At 54.3% G+C, this 20,648-nt stretch overlaps 1 protein-coding gene across 2 annotated transcripts in view; it reads left to right on the top strand.

Annotated features, from left to right (window-relative positions):
- The first annotated feature begins 407 nt into the window (after positions 1-407).
- The window catches only part of WDR1 (WD repeat domain 1), a 43,523-nt gene continuing 23,282 nt past the window's right edge, over positions 408-20,648 (top strand). The window contains exons 1-5 of one of the 2 annotated variants that reach the window (XM_032333842.1): positions 408-637; positions 1,091-1,212; positions 13,743-13,833; positions 18,879-19,026; positions 20,011-20,191. In XM_032333842.1, the coding sequence (XP_032189733.1) occupies positions 622-637; positions 1,091-1,212; positions 13,743-13,833; positions 18,879-19,026; positions 20,011-20,191 (558 nt within the window). In that variant the 5' untranslated portion in view covers positions 408-621. The remainder of the gene's footprint in view (positions 638-1,090; positions 1,213-13,742; positions 13,834-18,878; positions 19,027-20,010; positions 20,192-20,648) is intronic. The other variant, XM_032333841.1, reaches the window with a different exon arrangement.

Below are 20,648 nucleotides of genomic sequence, written 5' to 3'. Positions count from 1 at the left end.
GTTTGCAATCGCTGCGCGGGCCTTGACTCTGCCGGAATGCTAGCGGCCCAGGATCGCCCGCTGCGCAAACACAGGGTCGGAAACGGCTCCCCGAACACCCCCCGCCCCACAACAGCGTGCTGGCGCGTTGCGCGGCCCCCGCACTTCAGCCTGGAGCGGCCGGAGCAGCCCCCCCACCCCCACCCTACAGTCCGCAAACTCAGCAGCACCCAGAAGGGACCCGACACTCAGCCCGCTGCCCGCGCCACATTTTTACGGGGCCGCGTGCAACGTCACTTCCGGGGCGGGGCCCGCGCGGGGGTGGGGGAGGGGCGGCCCGGTCCGCGCAGCCTCACGCGGGCTGCAGTCGCCGAGCTGAGCGCTTGACTATATATGGTCAAAGCTGGGGGCGAGCCGCGCGCGGGACCGCGCTTCCGGGTTCGGCGCGTCCGGAGCGGCAGCGCGCAGGGCAGGGCGCGAGCCGGCCTCGGAGCCCCGGCCTCGGACCGCCCCCTCCGCGCCCGGCACGCCCGGCGCCGCCTCTCGGCCCCCGGTCCCCGGCCCGGCCTCTGCCAGTCTGCTTCGCGGCGCGGGCGGCTCCGGAGGTCTTAGCGAGCGGGGCGCGGTAACAAGTGGGCGAGGATGCCGTACGAGATCAGTAAGTGCCGCGGCCCGGTGCCCCCGGGGATGGGCGTCCACGCCGCCGGACCCCCTCGGCCATCGGCGTGGCGTGGGGCGCGGGCGGCCCGCCTGAGTCCCGGGCCGCGGGGGAGGGGAGAGGGAGCGGGCGAGCGAACGCTCCTCCGCCCTCGGGGGACCCGGCGGCGATCCCCGGCCCAGGGGGGTGCCCCAAAGTTGGTGCTGCGGGCTGGGCCCGTGGCAGCCCCCGCGTTCCTGAAGGGCCTGGTCGGGAGCGCGGACCAGGAAGTCGCGCGGTCCCCTGCGCTCCTTCAAAGTGGCGGCCGCCCCTCCCGGTGGAGGCAACAGGTGACCGGCTGAGACCGGTCCAGGTCCCCTCTCTCGTCCGCTCCCGGCCCCCTGTTGTCCGTTCGGCCGGGGGCCAAGGCGGAGGGTGCCCCTAACGCGCTCTGCCTGGTTTGTGTCTCCGCAGAGAAGGTGTTCGCTAGCCTCCCCCAGGTGGAGAGGGGCGTCTCCAAAATCATTGGTGGAGACCCCAAGGGCAACAATTTTCTTTACACCAATGGAAAGTGCGTCATTCTAAGGAACATCGACGTGAGTAACCCTTTCCCACCTACTCCCTAGGCGCGGGTTCAGACCCTGGGTGCAATTCCCAGGTTCATTCTCCCTCCCCGCTCCCCACCTCTTCTCCAGCTAGGCAGCCTGGGGAGGGTGAGAACGCCACGCCCCTTCAGCCTTGGGACCACACCTCGGAAGCCTAGAAGACTGTTTTAGGCTTATTTAGGCCCTCTTCTCTCTCTTCCTGGGGAAACTGAGGCTTGGATTAGTTCAGACCAGAAGTATAAGGGCTCTGGATTGGGGGGATCAGACACACCCAGTCAGCAGCTGCTTGACCTTGGGGCCGTTGGTGACTTAGGCATCTGAATCCCAGTGTCCTCATCTGTAAAATGGAAGTGATGATGAGATGAGACTCCCTTCCCCCCTCTTCCCCGGACTGCCTGTGCCTGCTGAATGAGATGATGTGTCCCTCCAGTCCAGCATGCCTGGCGCACACCCAGCACTTGGTAAATGGTACTTATGTATGATCATTATTAACACCCAGGGTCTCAGTGTGGCAGAGCCAGCAGGACCCATGTTCAGAGCTTTGCACTTAAACCTGGTGTGAGCCCCAGTGCAAAATCAGGAACCAGTTTATTCCCATGAATCATTTAGACAGACCTCCTGTACCCAGGCTGAGAATGCTGCTTGAGCCAATTTTGTGGGAAATCCTTGCAAATTCTTACTCCTCTGTAATTACTGAAATGACCCAGTCTGCTTTTTGGTCTCCCCACTGCTGGGATTGCACACTGAAATCTTTCTTCTCCCTTCCTCAGGCCGAGTTACCCTTTGGGGGAGGGAAGGTGGAAGTACCAGCACAGCCATTTGTGGGGGGAGGGGTTCTCCTGCACTGTGCTTAGGGTTGGGCCTCTGCACAGTATGTAGGTGGATGATTCTGATTGGTCATGCTCCCAAGGGATGTCAGTTTAGATTCACATCTGTTGCAAGTGATTACCCCTGGTGGGCCAGGATTGTTGCTGATCAGATGCACTTGCCCTCGGGACCTCACAACTGGCTAAGGGAGTAAAGGGTCTCTGGGAGCCATGCTTTTCTTGCATGTAAAAGGAGAGGGCTCTGCATGATCTGAGGTGCTGTTGGCACTTCCCTCATCTCTGGGCAATCTAGCCGGTCATTGTCATTCCTCTGCTGAAGGACCGAGCTCCAAGTGGCAGTTTCAGCCCTGCCCTGGATTGCTGGGCACCTCAAACGAAGGGGTGGGCAGGTGTGAATGCTCCCCAGAGGTGCCACACTCTGTTGTGCTAGTCTTACGGATTCCTAGAAAGCTGATCTGGCCTCACCCAGAACTGAGGGAAACCTTACCAGGGACTTAGATGGTAATGATGGAGATACCCAGGGTGCGGTCCCGAGATTGTGAGTAAATAAAAGTTTGATGGCCCAAAGTAGGTACTTGCTTGTAGTTGGGCAGACAGAATGGACTAAACCATTCTCAGGGATATATAGGGTAGGGAACGCTTGAGTTGGCCCCTAAAATTCCTGGACGGGTCATGGCAATCTACATGTGCATCTAGGTGGGGGGCCTCATGTGACGTACCTGCCCTTAGTCGGGTGCCACAAAAGTTCTTGACCAGACGCATCTTTCAGCCCTGTGGGCCCATTGCTCTGCAGAGGGGTCAGGCCAGCACAGTGAAGGAGGCCGATCCTTGGAGCTGCTTCAAGTGAGAATTATTCACAGCTGCACACAAGCACCTCCACCCCCCTGCAAACATTCCCCTGCTTGTGAAACCCAGTTTGCTCATTCTTCGGAGGTGTTTTGTTTTTGTTTTTGTTTTTTAAATATATATTTATTTGAAGACATTACAAGTAGGCAGAGAGGCAGGCAGAGGGGTGGGTCGGCAAGCTCCCTGCTGAGTAGAGAGCCCAGTGCAGACGTGAGCAGACGGCAGAGGTTTAACCCACTGAGCCACCCAGGCGCCCCTCTTCAGAAGTCTTTATTTTTGCTGGTTCCCGAGTTCACCATTCTCTCTTGAGGGTGCGTCTGCTTTTCTTTCCCAGCTGTTTGTCGGGCCCAGACAGCATGGGGAGCTGCTAATGTGTTCCTGTTCTGGGTGAAAATTAGGCCCTTAGGCTCTTTTTGGATTGGGGGATCATTGGTACTCAGTTAAAGATGGATACCATTTTTAGTGGGGTACAGCATTCCTGGGAAAAAGCTATGGGGAACTCTCATGACCATTCAGGGAATAGGAAAGATGATGGTCTGGTTATATTACAGGCTTGGGAAAGAGAGGAAACCCAGAAGAAAAGATTGGAATTAGGTCAAGGAATGTCCAACAGATGTCTGCTTGGCCTGTCCAAACCACATTCAGGTTCCTCATGTGTCCTTCCCCCAAAACAGCAGTGCCATTTCTCCAGCCGTTCGGGCCCCAAACCTGGGACTTCTGGATTTCCCTCTTTTTCTTTCATTCCATAGTTCATTCGTCAGTGGATCCTAGTGTCTGTTGTCAAGCTAACTTCGGAATCTGACATTTTTTTCTACCTGTTATGTTTTTCACCTTCCTCCAAGCTACCATCCTTTCCGGATTGCAAAACAGAAAACCCAAACTGGTCTTCTTGATTCCAAGGTGGCTGTGCTCCAGTCTGCTCTCAGAGCTCAGCTGGACCAGTTACGTTAAAATACGAGATGGTGTCCATTGCCCCTTTGCTGTGCCTTACCATGCCTGATACAGCTTCACCATCTAGCCTGTCTCTTCCGGTCTCACCCCCAAACCTCCCTCCCCCACCTTTCCCACTCAGCTCCAGGCACTCTTGCTTCTATGCGCTTTCTGAGATCTGTCACCTATCTGTCTCAGGGCATAGGTCTCTGTAGCACTCCCATCCTGGCCTTTTCTGCCCCTCTGTGCTAACGCAAAGCGAGCCAGCAGGCAGACAAGTAGAAGAAGTAGAAGACAAGTGCCTGTCTTCTGGGACTGGACTGGAAACTCCTTGAAAGCTGGGTTTGGCTCTCCCCTGTTTCATTCACTGCTGTGTCCTCACCCAGGAAAGTACCTGGCCCGTAACAGGTGCTCAGTAAGTTTATCCATTGGTTAAAAGGCCTTGAAAGTGAAGCTGTGTCATGGAGATAATAGGCAGCCGTCGCAGGCTTTATTTCCTGGAAATTAAAAAAGCTCAGCTTGCTTGAGGTTGCTGGAGCTCAGTTTTGTGGCATTCCCCTCCTTTCAAACCAAACAGGTATCCGTACCCATATGACTGACTTCCCACTTGGGACCACTGCCGCCACTCATTGTGTTGACTTAAAAGTTGTTTTGTGAACCCAGTATAATGGCATTTCATAAGCTCGTGGAGAAGAATGTTTCTTACCTATTTTCTTTCAACTCACCTGAATTAAAGTATGCAGTGGTGTGGCTATCTACCAGAAGGGGAGAGCCTGGTATATTCTCAGCATGGGGCGGGCATGGCCGCTGCTCCTGCTGATTCTGCAACGACAGGAAGAGTTACTCCCAGTGACCGTGAAGGAGGCTCTTCAGGATTCTGAGCTGCCCAGCATCACGTCCCTGTACAGAACAGCTCTGGCACATGAACTTCCCAGCAGAGGCCCCTCGAAAGCTGCCAAAAGCAGCCAGCAGATTTGCTACAAGGGCAGGTTTGGATCTCGCTTTTAAAGCAGTCCAGGCCCTAGATTGTAGAACTAAAATATGTATGTTTGACAAAGTTATGTATATAAAATCCAATTCCAGGAAGTGATACATTGCAGTTCAACACAGTCTGCTTCAAAGCACAGTGTGAAGTTCAGGGTTGTTTTTTTTTTTTTGTTTTTTTTTTTTTTTAAAGATTTTATTTATTTATTTGACAGAGATCACAAGTAGGCAGAGAGGCAGGCAGAGAGAGGAGGAAGCAGGCTCCCTGCTGAGCAGAGAGCCCGATGCGGGACTCGATCCCAGGACCCTGAGATCATGACCTGAGCCGAAGGCAGCGGCTTAATCCACTGAGCCACCCAGGCGCCCCTGAAGTTCAGGGTTGTTGAACATGAGTGCTGAGTTTGTCCTGGGGTGATCTGCCAGCCCTGTGCGGAAGGACCACCTGTGCGTGTGCCCCCAAGGGGTGGGGGGTGTCTGCGAAGGGACAGATGGCTTCAGAAGGATAGACATTGTCCCTTCTGTCTATTTGCACATGCCACTTGAGTCCTTGCTATACATCCAGCATGACCACCAGCCCTGTGGGGAGCCCAGATACAGGGGAGGTCTGTCTAAACTGGTCTTGGGAGCGACATAAGCTTCCAGGTGGCAGGAGGGAGTGGTGTGTTGGAGTACCACCCGGACACGTGAGTAGGCAACACATGCATGAGATTGAACCAGAAGAGACCTGGGGGTTGGATCTTTAAGAAGTGAGGAGACAGGCTCAGACCAGGCCACGGGGCTGCCTGGAGCCCAAGTGACGTGGTGGTGACTTACTTCGTGGGCCAGTGATTCTTGGGTGCTTTGGCTGTCCCACATCCAGTCTTATGGTGTTCCCTGAGTGTTGCCTGACCCAGGATAGGCATTTCCTTTCCATCCCTGTCCCACTGCCCTGCCCCCCCACCTCCTGTACCTCAAGCCCCAGTGAACCGTGTTATAAGTACTTACCAAGCATCTGCTTTGTAGCAGAGCCCATGGGCCTTTCCTCACAGAGCTCGCAGTCTAGTGGGGAAAATCAACTCTGGAAATTGGATGGGACTGACCCTGAGAGGAAGCACAGGCGCTGTGCTGCCAGACAAATGAGGCAGGTTTGAGAAAGAGGGCCTCTACAGGGTTGTCGAGTTCCAGGGTCGGAGCCTGGGTGTGGGAGGGGCTCTAGCTGTGGGTGATCAAGCAGCCCTGTGTCAGAGGCTACCAGAACCATTAAGAGGTTAGGCAGACTAGTAATAGGATTGAATCTGTAGTTGAGATTGTTCTGTACCTAAGATTTGAGGTTCAAGATGAAAACACCAAGCAAATGCTTATCAGCACTTGGTAGAACCGCTCTTTGGTTCCTTTTTTTTTTTTAATTTATTTTTTATTTTCAGCATAACAGTATTCATTATTTTTGCACCACACCCAGTGCTCCATGCAATCTGTGCCCTGTATAATACCCACCACCTCGCTCTTTGGTTCTTAATGTTTCCTGCATTCACGAAGCTTGTCTTGCTGAGCCCTGCCTATGACCACAGTGCCCAAGATTCAAATCAATGTGAGGAGATTTTGCCCCCGCCCCATCCCCTAAGATACTTGGCAACGTCTGAAGATGTTTTGTGTGCTGCGGGTGTCTGTCTAGTTGGTAGAAGCCAGGCGTGTCGCCAAGCATCCCACAATTCACAGGGCTGTGCTACAAGTTATCTGGCCCACCACGACATCAGTAATGTTGAGATTGAATGTTGTTACCCTTGGTGGATAACATTCTAATGATCTGGTAAAGCACTTTAAAAGAATGTCCTGGTGATTTGGGAACAAGAAAGAAGAACCGGTTGTGCCACAGAGCAGCAGGGAAGGTTTTTGGAGAAGGGGAACGTTTGAGTTGTGTTTTGGAGGATGAGTTAGAGTTTTCCAGGAAGAGGAGTGAGAAAGTGGAGATGGGAGAGAATCTAGAGAGGAAGCCAAGTGTGCAGCAAGGTTAGAAGTTAGACTTGTGTGCTCTCACACAGTTAGGGGCTCCTGCAGGGGGGTCCATGGTTTTGATACATTTCTTAGGCGTTTCTGTTCCTGGAGGTATAGAGAGGGATATCAAGGCCTTCAAGGTTACAAAGAAAACAAGGCTATGGCCTCATCTCTGAAGCCAGCAGAAAGGTGGTACTGGTTCTGCTTGGGTTATGGAAGTCAACCCTGCCCTGAAATGGTTGGAGATGCCCATTCGGGTCCCTGTGCAGTCCTGACCCCCGGACTGTTCCCCCACCAACCCATCTTTCCCCATAGGGCCTCATTATAGAGGATATGTAGACGCTGGAGGGAAGAAGGCTCTTTTTGCTTCTCTTCTAAAAGTCCCAGTGGTGGAACCTGCACACTTTTGGTTGTGGTGATAGCCCCTGTAGAAGAACCTGGACCTCAAGCTCCGGTCAGCCTACTAGTAGCTTCTACCCACTGATTTTATCCCTGCTCCTTGGGATCTTACCCAGAAGATGGCAATTTCTCCACCATATACCATCCCATCATGGGCACTCCAGTCCTCTGCCCACCTCCCCACCAGCCCTGCCCATGTTCATCTGTTCTTCAGGGAACACAGATGTGTGCCAATCCAGCAGCAGCCCTGAGCCCTGCCTCTGGCAGAGGAGCTCCTTGTGCTTGAGTACATTTTGTGCTGGGCAGTGGCCGAGCACTTACTGTACTTTAACCGGTTTGGTTTTCTGATCTGGAAGAGTAGGGAGAATAATCATGGGGTCATCATGGGCTTTAGAAGAGTTCATTCACAAGTATCCCTAGAGGGTTGCCTGAGCTGTGATGGTCCACAGTGCCTTCCTCACAAGTCTCTAGGCAACACAACCGCCGTGTTGCCTAGAGACTTGCTCTTTTTAAAAATGTGGACACCAGACCCCAGAAGGTGCTGGCATCTGACCCTGAGCAGCCTTCCCCAGACTCTACGCAGGACTGCCCAGTAAGGCTCTGGGCAGACAAGAGGAAAAGAGGGAGGGCAGGAAGGAAGGTGCCTTTGTCCTGTGTTACAGCTTGATTTGCTGCACTGGGAAGGGATTGAGCTTGGAGGCAAGAGGGACAGGCCCTCAGGGAGCAGCAGACCATGCAGGACTGCTGAATGGCCCCACGCCAGTTCTGGAATCCTTACCTGTCGGCCAGACTAAAGTGCTCCTCTGAGTCAGAGAATCAGGCTGACGATGGTACCAACCACAGGTAAGAGAATAGAACTGAGGAACAAACGCCCTTACCTGATTTCAGGTCCCCACGCACACTGCTTACCAGCCGGGTAGCCTTGCGCACATCCCGTTCTCTGTGTGCAGCTTCTTTGCCTGTGAAGTGGGTTATAAGGTTACCTTCCTGTGAGGTTTCAGAGAAGTCAATAGAAGGGTCCACCCTCATGGCTGAGAGTGAACCATCTGGGCACGATGTTTCAGAACCGGTTCTCGGGGTCTAGCCAGCCTTGGCCTTCTGGGGCCTTTGGAGGTGGCCGTGTTGGGTCACATCCAGGCCCTGCCCTTGTGGGGCCCATTTAGGGAGAAGGCACATGGGTATAAGTGTGGCATGTGGTACAAGGCAGTAAGTGGTGAGGGTGGCGGGGTGGGCGGCGAGGGCACATGGTGGGCATTCAGGGCTGGATGAGATCATTTCCAGTTGGGGCAGCAGGGAAGGATTCTCGGAGGTGGCCTTTGCCTGTGTGGTAGAAGCTAATTAGGAGGTGTCATTGAGGACCAGGGAGGAGGGAAGGAGTTCCAGACAGAGGCAGATAGAGTGAAAAAACAAAGTCACTCCGTGATTTCCTGACGGAAGGAGCAGGCATAATGGAAGATGGACTTTGGATTGTCAGTGGGGGGTGCCATTCTTCGGGCCAGCTACCTTGGTGGCCTGTTGGACTCGTACAGAGTACAGAGCATTCGTTCACTGCTGGATCCACAGGGCCAGCCCCAAGTGGGTGCAGGGAGTTCTTGGAAGGAGTAAATGAGCCACACTTACATGTTCTGTCTTGAGGCAGCGAGGTCGGGGCTCGGCTTCTGGGCCCCAGCTTGCGCTCTGGAAGCATACATATCTGTGTGGCTGCTTCTCACTGGACTGCTGCGCAGTAATTCAAGTTTGTCCTTAGTCATCTATAGAGGTCTCTGCACATTGTGTTGGATGCACAGGTCCAGCTACCAGGACTGCTTTTAGGAACTAGAAGTTGTTAGAAAGTCCATGCTCTGAAACGCAATCCTCCGGGAAGGTCACGCTCACAATGCCTGGGCTGGGTTCGGAGGAGCCCAGGGCTTTCTCTCTCTCTGGAGGCTCTAGGGACCATTAGCTGCTCCAGGAGAGCACAGAGGCCCCTCTTGCCGTGCCGGGTCCAACAGCTTCTACACTGGTTGCTCAGGGAGGCCTTCCCAATCTCCTGATACGTCCACCAGGCTCCCTGTGGTTCAGGAGCTGAGGTCAGAGCTGCCACGCCCTGTGACCTGGGCCAGTCACTGACCTCACTGTGGATGGTGTGGTGACCTCTGATCCCTCTTCAGCCCTGAGGTTGAGAGGACATAGGACCTGAAAGAGCTTTGGGGAGTCAGTGGCTCAGTTAGACACTGCCCGTATGAAGTGAGTTTTGGGAATCCTCCCTTGATGGAGGGAGTCTCCTTGGGCAAGGTGGAGACTGGGAGGGCGTGGGGGTTTGGATTTGTTTCCTGTTTGACAGGATTGGCAGAAGAAAGTCTGGTCTTGGGGATGGGTGTCTGCGCAGGTGGGAGGCTGGGTGGTATGTAGTCTGCAAGGGAGAGGGCCGCCTCAGGTTGGGCCAAGGTGCCTCCTGTCGTCTGGCTCCCACTGTGGCCAGAGCGCCCCCACCTTGCTGTCCCCACAGGTGTTTGCAGGGTCTGCAAGGCACATGGTAGGCCCTCCATGCCCATGTCTTTCCTCAAATCTGTGCCTCTGTGTCCTCTCATGTCTTCTGTGAGACTCCCGACCTCCCAAGTGTGGGGCAGCCTTCCGGGGCTTATGCCAGGGCCTTAACAGCCCTGAGCTCTGCCCCTCGCCTAGCAGTGTTGCTGAGTGCCCCCTGCCAGACCCTGAGCTGCAGGTGGTAGGGGGAGCGGGTGCCCCTGTTATATAGCCCTAGGTTGGCCTGGGGAGTAAAGGGGCCTTGGCCCCATAAGGGCATCAGCCCAGGGAGCGGCTCCTTAGCCTGGAAGGGCAGACCTGTGGGGGTCCTATGTGGGGGGTGGGGGTCTGAGAAGAGTGGAGGCAGTGGGGTTAGGCCTGTCCTGAACCATCTCCCAAGACCGCCAGGGAGGGGAAGCCTGTGCCCTAGCAGGAATATTCCTTGGTGCACCCAGAATTGGCTTTCTTCCCGTCACTGGCTCATTTCCCCTGTTGCCTAGCCCTGCCCCAAATAAATTACTCACCCAAGTCCTATTCTCCTTGCCTGAGGCAGCAGGAGAGAGAGGGCAAGTGAGGGGAGCTGCCGCCAGCTATGGCGGGGGGTGTTGGGTACAAATCCTGGTGCCTTGTGGCCTTAGCTGATCTGGAATGAGCCTGAACTGGCAGGACGACAGTGGGACATTTCTGCCTCTAGTAGCCAGCCTCCTTGTGTGTACTAAGCCGAGGTGGGGAGTTTGCAGTGGACCCAGATGAGGTCATTATGCTCAGTTTGGAGAATTTGGCCCCCTCCCTCGCTGGCTTAGTTGTATTTGCAGTGCAGACGAGAGAGATGTCTCATCCAGCCCAGGATTCTGGAGCTGAGCCTGCTGGGGATGACCTTGGGTGTTTCACGCCCCCTGGACTCAGCACCCTGACCATTTAGGGGAAGGAATGTTTAGGGGCAGAACTTCTCCCAGGGCCAGTGCCTACTGATCTCACATGCCCACTCTTTTAAAAGCAGAGCCCAGTGGGGATGAGTGCCAGCATGGGTGGTCATTTGCCCATGGAATGGTTTCTCATCTGTAAAATGGGCTCATGGTGTCCCCCGTTAGAATGTAAGACCCCTCAGTCAGCCTTGAAACACACCTGGAAAGGATCTCAGTGGGGGTGGCCTGTCCACAGACCACTTTTGGCCCACTTCTTTGCAAGGGATTTTGTCCATGTTGGGGTGTTAGGATAAGAAGCACTAATCTGGGCTGGAATGAGTTGGATTCGGCAGATGTTAATGGATACCAGGCATCTTAATTTTACTGAGGCATAGTTTAGATACAGCAAGATTTATCTGCTGCTCAACGTGACAGATACTCACAGCCCCATAAACACCACCACAGTGATTTCCAGAAGGGCTCTCTTAACCTGTTGCCGTCGGTGGGCTCCCTCCATATCTAACACCTGGAAAGAACCAATCTGCTTTCTGTCCCTATAAGTTTGCCTTTTCTAGAATGTCATAAGAAAGGAGTCCTGCAACCCAGTGTTGTCTTTTGTGTCTGACTTTTTTGTAATGCCTTTGCAGTTCACTGGTGTTGCTGGGCGTGTTAGTGTATGCCCCCTTGGCTGCCCGGGTGTGTTCCACTGTGGATATAGGGTGGTGTTTCTTCAGTGTCTGTTGGTAGACATTGGGGTTGTTTTCTAATTTGGGCGGTTAATGAGTAAAGCAACTATAAACCTTCATGTATATGTATCTTTTTGTGGACGTGTGCTTTGGTTTCTTGGGTAAATACCGAAGGGCGGGATTGCATGTTTGGTGTGTGGTAAGTATATGCTTAATCTCATGAATCACCAGCTAGACAGTTTTCCAGCTACACCATTTTGCATTCCCACCAGCAACACAGAAACTTTCCAGTACACTGCGCCCCCATCCTTGCCAGCATTTGGTGACATCAGTCTTTTGATCTTCCTGATTCTAGTGGGTATGGAATGGTATCTTTCTGTAGTTTCCATTTGCTTTTCCCAAAAGGCTAAAGACTCAAGCACCTTTGCATATAACCTGTGTGCCATTTATGACATCTTATTTTGAGTACCTGATACCCTTCTAATTTCATTAGTAAATGTTTATTCCGAGATGGATCAATTTATGAAACACGTATATTAAGTGCTCACTACATCACATTAATGCCAAGTGTTAAGTCTTAGGGTGAAAAAGACTTTGTAAACCACCCCCCCCCCAAAAAAATTTATTGACTACTGGCTAGCTGTGAACTGCTTTGATGGCCGAAGAGATAAATGCACTTGAAGCAGGTCGCAGAAAAACTAATTGGAAGCGATGACAAGAAGGTTTGGGACTTCAGGTTTCCCCACTATCCAAAACAGAGCATTCTTTGAAACCTCACGTGAGCCCAAATGGCCTAAAGCAAAGAGGCAGTTACCATTGTTACCATTGCTTTATATGAAAAAGAGTATAGAGTGTTCATAGACCCTCCCCAAAAAATCACCTCTCCTGGCGTTTCTGATACTTTAGGATATGTCTTGCTAACAGATGTATGAAATAAATGGAGAGCCCAGGTTCTCCCAGACACGGCTTAGAGTTCTGGCTGTTTGAGACTGAGATGCTGAGTGTGGCTCCCAGGGAAGGAGCTGGGGGTCACCCCACACTGCTCTGGGGTGCCTACTATCCCAGACCAGCTCATCTCACCACAGAAATAGGGCTAAATGCTATTTTGGCTTTTTGCCTTTTTTTATGAAAGGGAAAATCCTGTGTGGCTTGCTTTCGGTTAGTGAAAACTAGTATTAATGTAGATCTTGTGGCATAGTGCAAACTTCGTAAAAGCAGGGAATACCTGTATTGTGTGTCCTGAGTACCTTAGGGAACAAGGTAAATGATTTAAGGGGCATAGGAGGTTTCATGCAGGAAGTAACCCTGCAGGTAAGCCTTGTAAGTAGGGGTCAGAGGGCAGGTGGGGTGGTCCTGGCCAGCCAGGGGAACACCAACAGGAATGTCAGAGGGGGCTGGTGGTGGGCGGGGCTAGAATTTAGGGTCAGCTGCTCTGGTCTCAGTCTGGTAGAGTCAGGAGCTGGGGATGCTGTAGCCGGAAGGCTGAGAAAATTGCAGGCCTCTGACCTTGTGGTCAGGTTGGAGAGCAGTGGGGGCAGCTGGGCATCAGGCCAGATGTTCCTGCAGCAGCTGCCTCTAGAAAGCAGAGTGTCTACACTGGAGCCTGATGTGCCCTCAGCCTCCAGCCAGGGGGATGTGGCCTCTTTGAAGAGCGCTTGGTTTACCTGACAGCAGGAATGGGGAGTAGATGACCGAGTTTTTATTCCTTCCAGAAAGAAAGCCCAGCCATAGAGACAGATCAGGAGCATCTCAGTGTATGTGTTTCCAGTTTGCTGAGACCGCTTGAGTGTGTGTGGAAGTGGGGGTACCGCAATCTTCTTTTGGTAAATCAGACATTAGAACCTTCTTGGCGAGTAGTGGTCCGGGACCCCAGCCCTGTTCTCGCTGTGAGTCCAGCCAGCCTTCCATCTGGGCTACGAAGCAGGTGGTAAAGTCCACATTTCCCATTGAAGGTTGTGACAGGGGTAGGCTCCCAGTGCTGCGCCCCGCCAGGCTGCTGGAGCTCAGAGCCAGGGCTCCATTTCGGGCCACCTGCTGCTTGGCGTCCGGGGCAGAGCTGCTTCTGAACAGGGAGACCAGCACACAGCTGACTCCGGGAAGCTCCCCACCAGGAAGAGAGAGTGGTAGACTTTTCTCCCATGAAACTTGTCTTAAGTGTATCTTACAAGTACATATTTGTACTGTGTCAGGTGCAGAAAAGCAAAGGAAAGACAAGCATCTCCACTTCGACAGCTGCAGACTAAAGAGAAAGAGTTAAAACTACTTCGATTTCTATCACCCGAAGACAGGCAGGCAGGCACTGGGTGTGTGGGTAGGGAGTCATACTGCTGGGATTTTTCTTTATGGAGGTTTTGACTGAGATGTTCGTGCGTGTGTTATTTTTAGCCCCTGAATCCGCTCATCGGGAGAGGGAAAAGCAGTTGACTGCTGCTGCGTTCCTTGTGCTCATTCTGGTCTCCTCCCCGCAGAACCCAGCCCTTGCTGACATCTACACGGAGCACGCCCATCAGGTCGTGGTGGCCAAGTATGCACCCAGCGGGTTCTACATCGCCTCCGGAGGTACCTGTGTGTGCGCCTGGCTGGGGTGCGGGGGTGTGGCCCAGGAGTTCCCCAGCCCACCTGGACTCCTGGCTGCAGGGTGGTGGGAGGAGGGGCAGGGGAAGTGTAAAGGAAGGGGTGCGGGAAGGGGTGCAGCAGGTGGTGCCAGTCTGATTAGTTTCATTTGGGGCTGACAAGGAAAGTACAAGCCACCAAAAAGCCCCGTTGCAGAACTTCATGGCTGGCGGTGTTCCAGATGGTTCCCGCTCAGAGGTCAGCAGAAATGCTCATGTGAGATTGGCCAGAGGCCTTTGCAGTAGCTCTGTCATGATGTTCAGGAGCTCATTTGTGTGTGTGTGTGTGTGTGTGTGTGTGTGTGTGTGTGTATGTGTGTTTTCTGAGTTGCAGCGTTGTCTTGTGTCACCTTTATTCATTAGCTGCTCCTTTCCCAGTCCCTGCCAGTGCTGGCCTCAGGCAAAGGCTCCATTTCCCTCGGCTGGCTCAGGCCCTCTGCTCTCTCCAGCCAGGCTTTTGTGTGGCTCTGCAGGAGGCTGGCTGGGAGGAGGGACAGAAGGGTCTTTACCATGGTGGATGCTTTGTTCACCTACTTCTTTGAGGCAGATCTTTCACCATTTACAGATGAGAAGGGGAGGCAGTGGGTGTGTGCGCCCCACCCCCTCCGTTGACTCACTCATTCCCTCGTTTGCACGCTCAGCAGATAGTGACTGGCTGCTTTACCAGTGCCCAGCCCTGTCTCCAGCCTCTGGGAAAGCCAAGTGAGTGAGCTGCTGTGGGCCAGGGCCTGGTCAGCCTCCTCAGAGAGCAGCAGAGAGGAATGAATTGCTGGGCAAAAGAGAGGGGCTGGGGTTCACATGCCCCATGGCTGGTCTGCACTGCCCTCCGCCCCTGCGTGGGAGGTATGTGGGGACCTGTCCCTGCACGGTTCGTCCCTTACTCACTGTGCAGGCTGCCTGGAATAGCTCACCTTCCTAGGCCTTGGTTTGATCTCGGAGAAGCCGGACAGAATCCTGAGCCGTAGTGTATGTGCAATGCTAGGGACCGTCTCATGCTGGTGGCCTCCTGATAGCCTGTGACCAAGGTGTCTGCCACTAACCCTGGGACACGCCAGAGAGACAGGCGCGCTTGGCTGGTGGCTGAAGCTGGCAGTCAGGCTTGTGTGTGAAGGGCTTGGCCACGAGTCTGGCCCAACGTGGGCACTTAACGATGTTGGTGTTTAGACTCACTCCAACTCGATCTATAAAACTTGCTCTAATTTATATGCCTTGGTTTATTTTAGCCATGTGATTTTTTTCTTTCTTTCTTTCTTTCTTTTTTTTTTTTTTTTGGCCAGCCCTGCTTGCCAGCAAAATACCTTTTCCTTGAAAGCCCCAAGATGTGACCCTTTTAAAATCATGTCTTCTCAGAAGAGGAGTGTGGTTGGCGAGGGCCCCGCTGCCTGCTTGGCGCGGTTTCCCCACCCTGGCGCGTGGAGCTGCAGGCCCGGCTGCTGAAGCACGTGGGAGCCCAGGCCTGCAGTCCACGTCCCGGGGCAGGGCCCTCCACCAGCCAGAAGTCTGGGCTCTTCAGATCCTAGTGCTAAATCAATGAGGAAGCCCAGCACAGAGACCGCTGCGAAGGACAGTCCACATAAATAAAGGGTCAGTTGGACATTCTGCTCTCATAAAGGCGCCCTCATTTGGTGGAGGAACTGAGGGAGGTCTGGGCTGCATGCAGATCACATTTACTTTTCTAGCGAGCTGGTCCCTTGAATCTAGTGAAGAGAAGGAAACCTTCATTGCAGAGATTAGGTGCTGGGCTAAAAATAGTAGGGTTGTACAGAGTTGGGAGGGAGAGAGAGGAAGGCTGAGAAAGGGCTTTGCTCTCTAGCTAAGTGGGTTACCTGGTACCTGGAGTTCCCCACATTAGGGCGGGGATCCCAGTACCTCAGGAGGCCTGTGGCTTGCTCCCAGATGGGGTTCCAGCCCTCTGTGGGACCTATAGGTTTCTGTGAGTCTGAATGGTCTGTGTCCACTGAATGAACCTTCTGGAAAGCCTACTATGTAAGAAGCTCATGCCAGAGACTGGATCCCCAGCCCTGAGCAAAATGGTCAGTCTGCCCTTGGGTTGACATGACCCATGGTGTCATGTTTTCTTGTTCAGAACCATTTCCAGGGCAAACCCAGTTCCCTTTTTCTAGCTATGTCTTCCTTGGGTAATTTTGATGCCACTAGTCTATGCTCTGTGCTCCGTCCCTTGGATACCCACCAGGGCTCTGGATCCCAGGCTGCCCTCAGAGCAGTACACCCAGGCCACATATAGGAGAGGCTTCCTAGGAGAGGGGCCCTCCCAGGCTTCCTAGGAGAGGGGCCTCTGCCCAGAGGAGAGGAGAACAGGAGGGTTGCTCAGGTGAGGAACGTAGGAAGAGAGGCCAGGCTGCGGAGCTGGTGAGCAGAGGCCTCCATGGGCACTGGAAGGCCCACCTCACTCCTTGTTGCCACCCAAGTTGCTAAGCTGCTGGGAAGTGGGGGCAGACTGCAGGCTCAGACTGCTCCCCTTGGTGTAACGTGTTATCTGGAGGAGGAGATGCCTTCCCAGTGAGGGGACAGAAGGAACTCTCTCCCCATCATCTCTGGCTTCTTGCAGGTGTCCTCTGCCCCTGAGCAGGTGTCTTTGTTGTGTCCCCAGCACTCAGCACAGGGCTCGGCACCCATGGACACCTGATCAGATCTCCTGCCTGCACAGGGGCTGCCCTTGTCAGTGGGGCCCAAGCGCCTGGTCCCCGAGCCCCACTTTCTCTTCCTGGCTCTAGCTGCTTCCCAAAAAGAACTAAATGTGTGGAAGCAACCTAAGCTTCCCTCGGTAGAGCAACAGATACAGAAAACGTGGTGCACATATACAGTGGAGTCACGATGCGGTTGTAAAAAAGGATGAAAGCATGCCATCTGAGACCCCACGGAGGCCCAAGAGCATAGCCTGAGAAAGACAAAGGCCATATGATTCCACTTAAGAGGGGAATCTAGGGGGAAAAAAAGGATAAACAAAAGCAGAATCAGACTCTATAAATACAGAGAACACACGATGGTTGCCAGAGGGGAGGGGCGGGGATGGGGGCAGTGGGATACACAGGCTCCCAGGTGTGGAATGAGCGAGTCGGGGGAAAGAAGGGCACTGTCCGGGGAACACAGTCGCAGATGTTGTAGTAGTGATGTCAGGACTGATGGTGGTTACCCCCGTGCTGCACATATCGTAACTTAGGAACTTGTCAGGTCACTGGGTTGTACACCTGAAAGTAATGTGACATTGTCAGCTCTCCTCAGGAGAAACAGAAGGAGGATTAAATAGATGAGCAGGGTCCACGCAGGAGGTGGAGGGTGTGGTGGGGAGGCCATGGGAAAAATAGCTGGCTCCCAGCCCAGAGAGGAGTCTGAGTGCCCCGCACCCACCTGGGAGCGGGAAGGGGGTGGCCGGCTCCATCCTGGCCAAGAAGGTGGGATACAGTCAGCCTGAGCTAAAGACGCTGATGGGGCCGGACTTTAGAGCCACCTGGACCGGCCTGAGCCCAGCTGACAATATGGCTTGGTGTGTGCGTGAGCATGTGCGTGATACTATGTGCACACGTGTCCTTCCTGCAAACACCCTGCTCCGCTCCTGGTACTTCAGCCTCTGCCTCTTTCCTTTCCTGCTGGCCTGTTCACTAGAGACTGAACTAGTTCCAGGTCATCTTTGCAACTCCCCTCAGCCAGGCAGCCTTCCTGGACCTCACCCAGAGAGGCCCAGCACCCCCAGGGCCCCTCAGGTCGTGCTCTTCACATAGCAGCGAGTCTTCCCTTGTCTGCCCTGCGGATGTGGGCACAGCTGTTTGCTCATGAGGTAGCGTCTCTGGTGGCCCTTAGTTTTTGCGCTGGTGAGTGATGACCAGCTTGCAGCGGGCGCCTGCTGTGTATCCAGCACTTGTCTGAGTTTTTCCACGTGCTGACTCGTGTCACTTCTCAGTAGCCCCCCACCGAGGTGGCCCTGTCCTCCCTCCCTGTTCGGTGCAGCTGTAGGTGTAGGATGTTGTTTGATGCCCTCAGAGCCCCAGGAAGCCTTCGCCTACCTCAGCCTTGTGCCCTGAGCTAGAGGACAGGACCTGTGCTCACAGAGCAGCGGGAGGGTCTCTGTGACGTACTAAAGGGGCCTAGGAACCCTAGGAAGCCCCGGAGCCCCCCTCCTGGGAAGACTGCCCCCCCCAAGCCCAATCTGGACTGAGGATTTAAGCCTGAGGAGTTAGCATAAAATCCTCCATCTTCGTGCTAATTTGGGAATTCGGTGCTCTTTTGGAAAGGGCTGTGTGGGGATCAGTCTCAGATCTTGGTGACGGGATCCTGCCTGGAAGGGAGGGGTGTGCCTCTCCCTTGGCTCCCGTGTCTCTTGGTTACTCATCCCTGAGGAGAGGCGTGGCTTTCTGTCTGGAGCACCACTTCTGCCTGCCTGCACCCACCTTGCATGCCTCCCACAAGGCTCTTGCGCTCACCTCACTCGTCTGGGCCATCGGGGGGTGCGTCACTGTAGATGCGGGGGATGCAGGCAAGTAGCTGGAAGGGAGCCCAGGCGGGGGCCGCAAGCAAGTCCCGGCATGCACCAGCCGCACACAGCTCCACTCCGTTAGCACAGCCACTGCTCGGGAGAGGCGGCTGTCACTAGTCTTGGCCCATTTTGCAAACGAAGAACCTGAGTATCAAGCATTCAGAAAGGTGCCTGATCCCCATAGGCCATTTAGACCCCTCTGTGAGGAGACTAGAATCAGACCCAGACAGCTACCTGATGCGTTGGGCCGTGCCTCTGTGTGCCTCAGTGCTCTGGTGCCCACACAGGGTTTATTGTCCAGGGAGTGGCTGGTGAGCTGCAGGGACCCAATAGTGGGCCTCACAGGCTGCGTACTCTGACGGGCCAGTGGCCCATTGTGCTCACTTGAAATGCCGCCTGGGGCAGTGGAGCCCCCGGGCCCTGCTGGACAGGCACGCCTCGTGCCCACATCACCCAGGCCCAGGGATGATCATGGCTGTCGCCACCCTTTGTGCCCACAGATGTATCTGGAAAGCTGAGGATCTGGGATACCACGCAGAAGGAGCACCTCTTAAAGTATGAGTATCAGCCTTTCGCTGGGAAGATCAAGGACATTGCTTGGACAGAAGACAGTAAGAGGATCGCAGTGGTCGGGGAAGGAAGGGAGAAGTGAGTCTCTGGCCTTGGCGCCTCCCTGCCTGTGTGTCTTGGCTTTGCTCTCTTTGTGGGTGCTCCAGCTGGGAGGGGAGCGGTGACCTCTGGGCCAGCTTGGACCAGTGTGTATTGAGGCCCCATGGGGCTGGGCCCTTCTCTTTCTGTCTCTGACATCCTCAGCCCCTCACCTGGAGTGCCAGCTGTCGTGCCCGCACTCTGGGCAACAGGAAATGAGGAGGGGGAAAGGGAGCTCCAATCTCTGTTGGGGTCCCTCCCCGAATGCCAGCAGCCATACCTGGCTGCAGGGGAGCTGGGTACGTCACTGAAGGTGGTGACCTTCCGAAGGAATAGGGGCCCGGTGGAGACGGGGTACGTGTGCCACAGCGCAGGCTTCCCTCCAGGGCACCACAGCGACTTCAGGCACTCGGACTTGGCAGGCACGCCTCTCGTCTCCCTTACTCGGAGGCTATTTTTAATGCATGTTCTGGCAGGGGTTAGTTCTGCCAGTTTTTCAGGTCATCCTGTTGGTCTTAAGAATTCAGTTTGCCTCCAGACACAAGGAGGAGCCCCTGCAGTACGTACTTACCAGATGGCCAGCTGAGAGCAGAGCATCGTCTCCTTTCTGGTAGGGGGTGGTGGCTGCTGATTACCTTGGTCCTGCCCAGTACAGCCACTAGGAAACCGAGAAGTCACAGAGCTGTTCCCCAGCAGGTGTTTCTAAGGGACCTTCCACATAGGGGAGTCTTGTTGGCCCTGGCCCATACAGATACAGACATCCAGTCCCTTCCCAGAGCCTCTTATTCTTGGATTCTTTGACCAGCACCGCACAGAGCCAAAACCACGGTGTCTCCGGTGTTGGCTCCTTTCGCAAATGTGTGTGAAGTGTGGCTGTGAGCATCCCCGCACTGTACCACCCCACGTACTAGCCTCGCTGCTGCCCACATCTCATCAGCCGTCCCCAAGGTTGATTGTTTTCTTCCTGTGACTCTCTGGGTGAAGGTTTGGAGCTGTCTTCCTGTGGGACAGTGGCTCTTCCGTGGGTGAGATCACAGGACACAACAAAGTCATCAACAGTGTGGACATCAAGCAGAGCAGACCCTACCGGCTGGCCACGGGCAGTGACGATAACTGTGCCGCATTCTTTGAGGGGCCACCATTCAAGTTCAAGTTCACAATTGGCGTAAGTGGATGTCCCCCTGGGGATGGTTTGCACGTGAAACCAGCAGTCTTGACCTGCGGGGTTGTGAGCATGTGCCGTTTATGCTGTGGTGTATAGACAGAAGTGGGGTTTGCAGGGGAACGTCCTGTGATGGTGGGACAGCACACTAGCCCCAGGCCAACGTGGCCCTGCCCTCAGGCTGGAAGGGCTGCTTCTGGCAAGGAGGGACCTGCCCTGGGAGACGTGTGTGTGTTTCTGGGGTTGTGGGGTGAATGAGTGGATCTCTGATGGCCTGTGACCAGGGGAGCATTCTGGCCTAGAGGAGCTTTGTCAGAAAGGGGTGGCCCAGGCTTGGCTCTGGTTCTGCCAACTCAAGACCTGCTGGTGAGCTTCCAGGGACACCAGATTCGTCTCCTCTGGTGAGATGATGAGGGCAGGGTCACAGCTGGAATGTGACACTCGATGAGAGTTAGATGCT

Source organism: Mustela erminea, chromosome 2 (assembly GCF_009829155.1).
Source record: "Mustela erminea isolate mMusErm1 chromosome 2, mMusErm1.Pri, whole genome shotgun sequence".
In the NCBI taxonomy this organism is placed as follows: domain Eukaryota; kingdom Metazoa; phylum Chordata; class Mammalia; order Carnivora; family Mustelidae; genus Mustela; species Mustela erminea.
The sequence above is the reverse complement of the archived record's forward strand: the minus strand, read 5'-3'. Positions and strand labels throughout refer to the sequence as shown.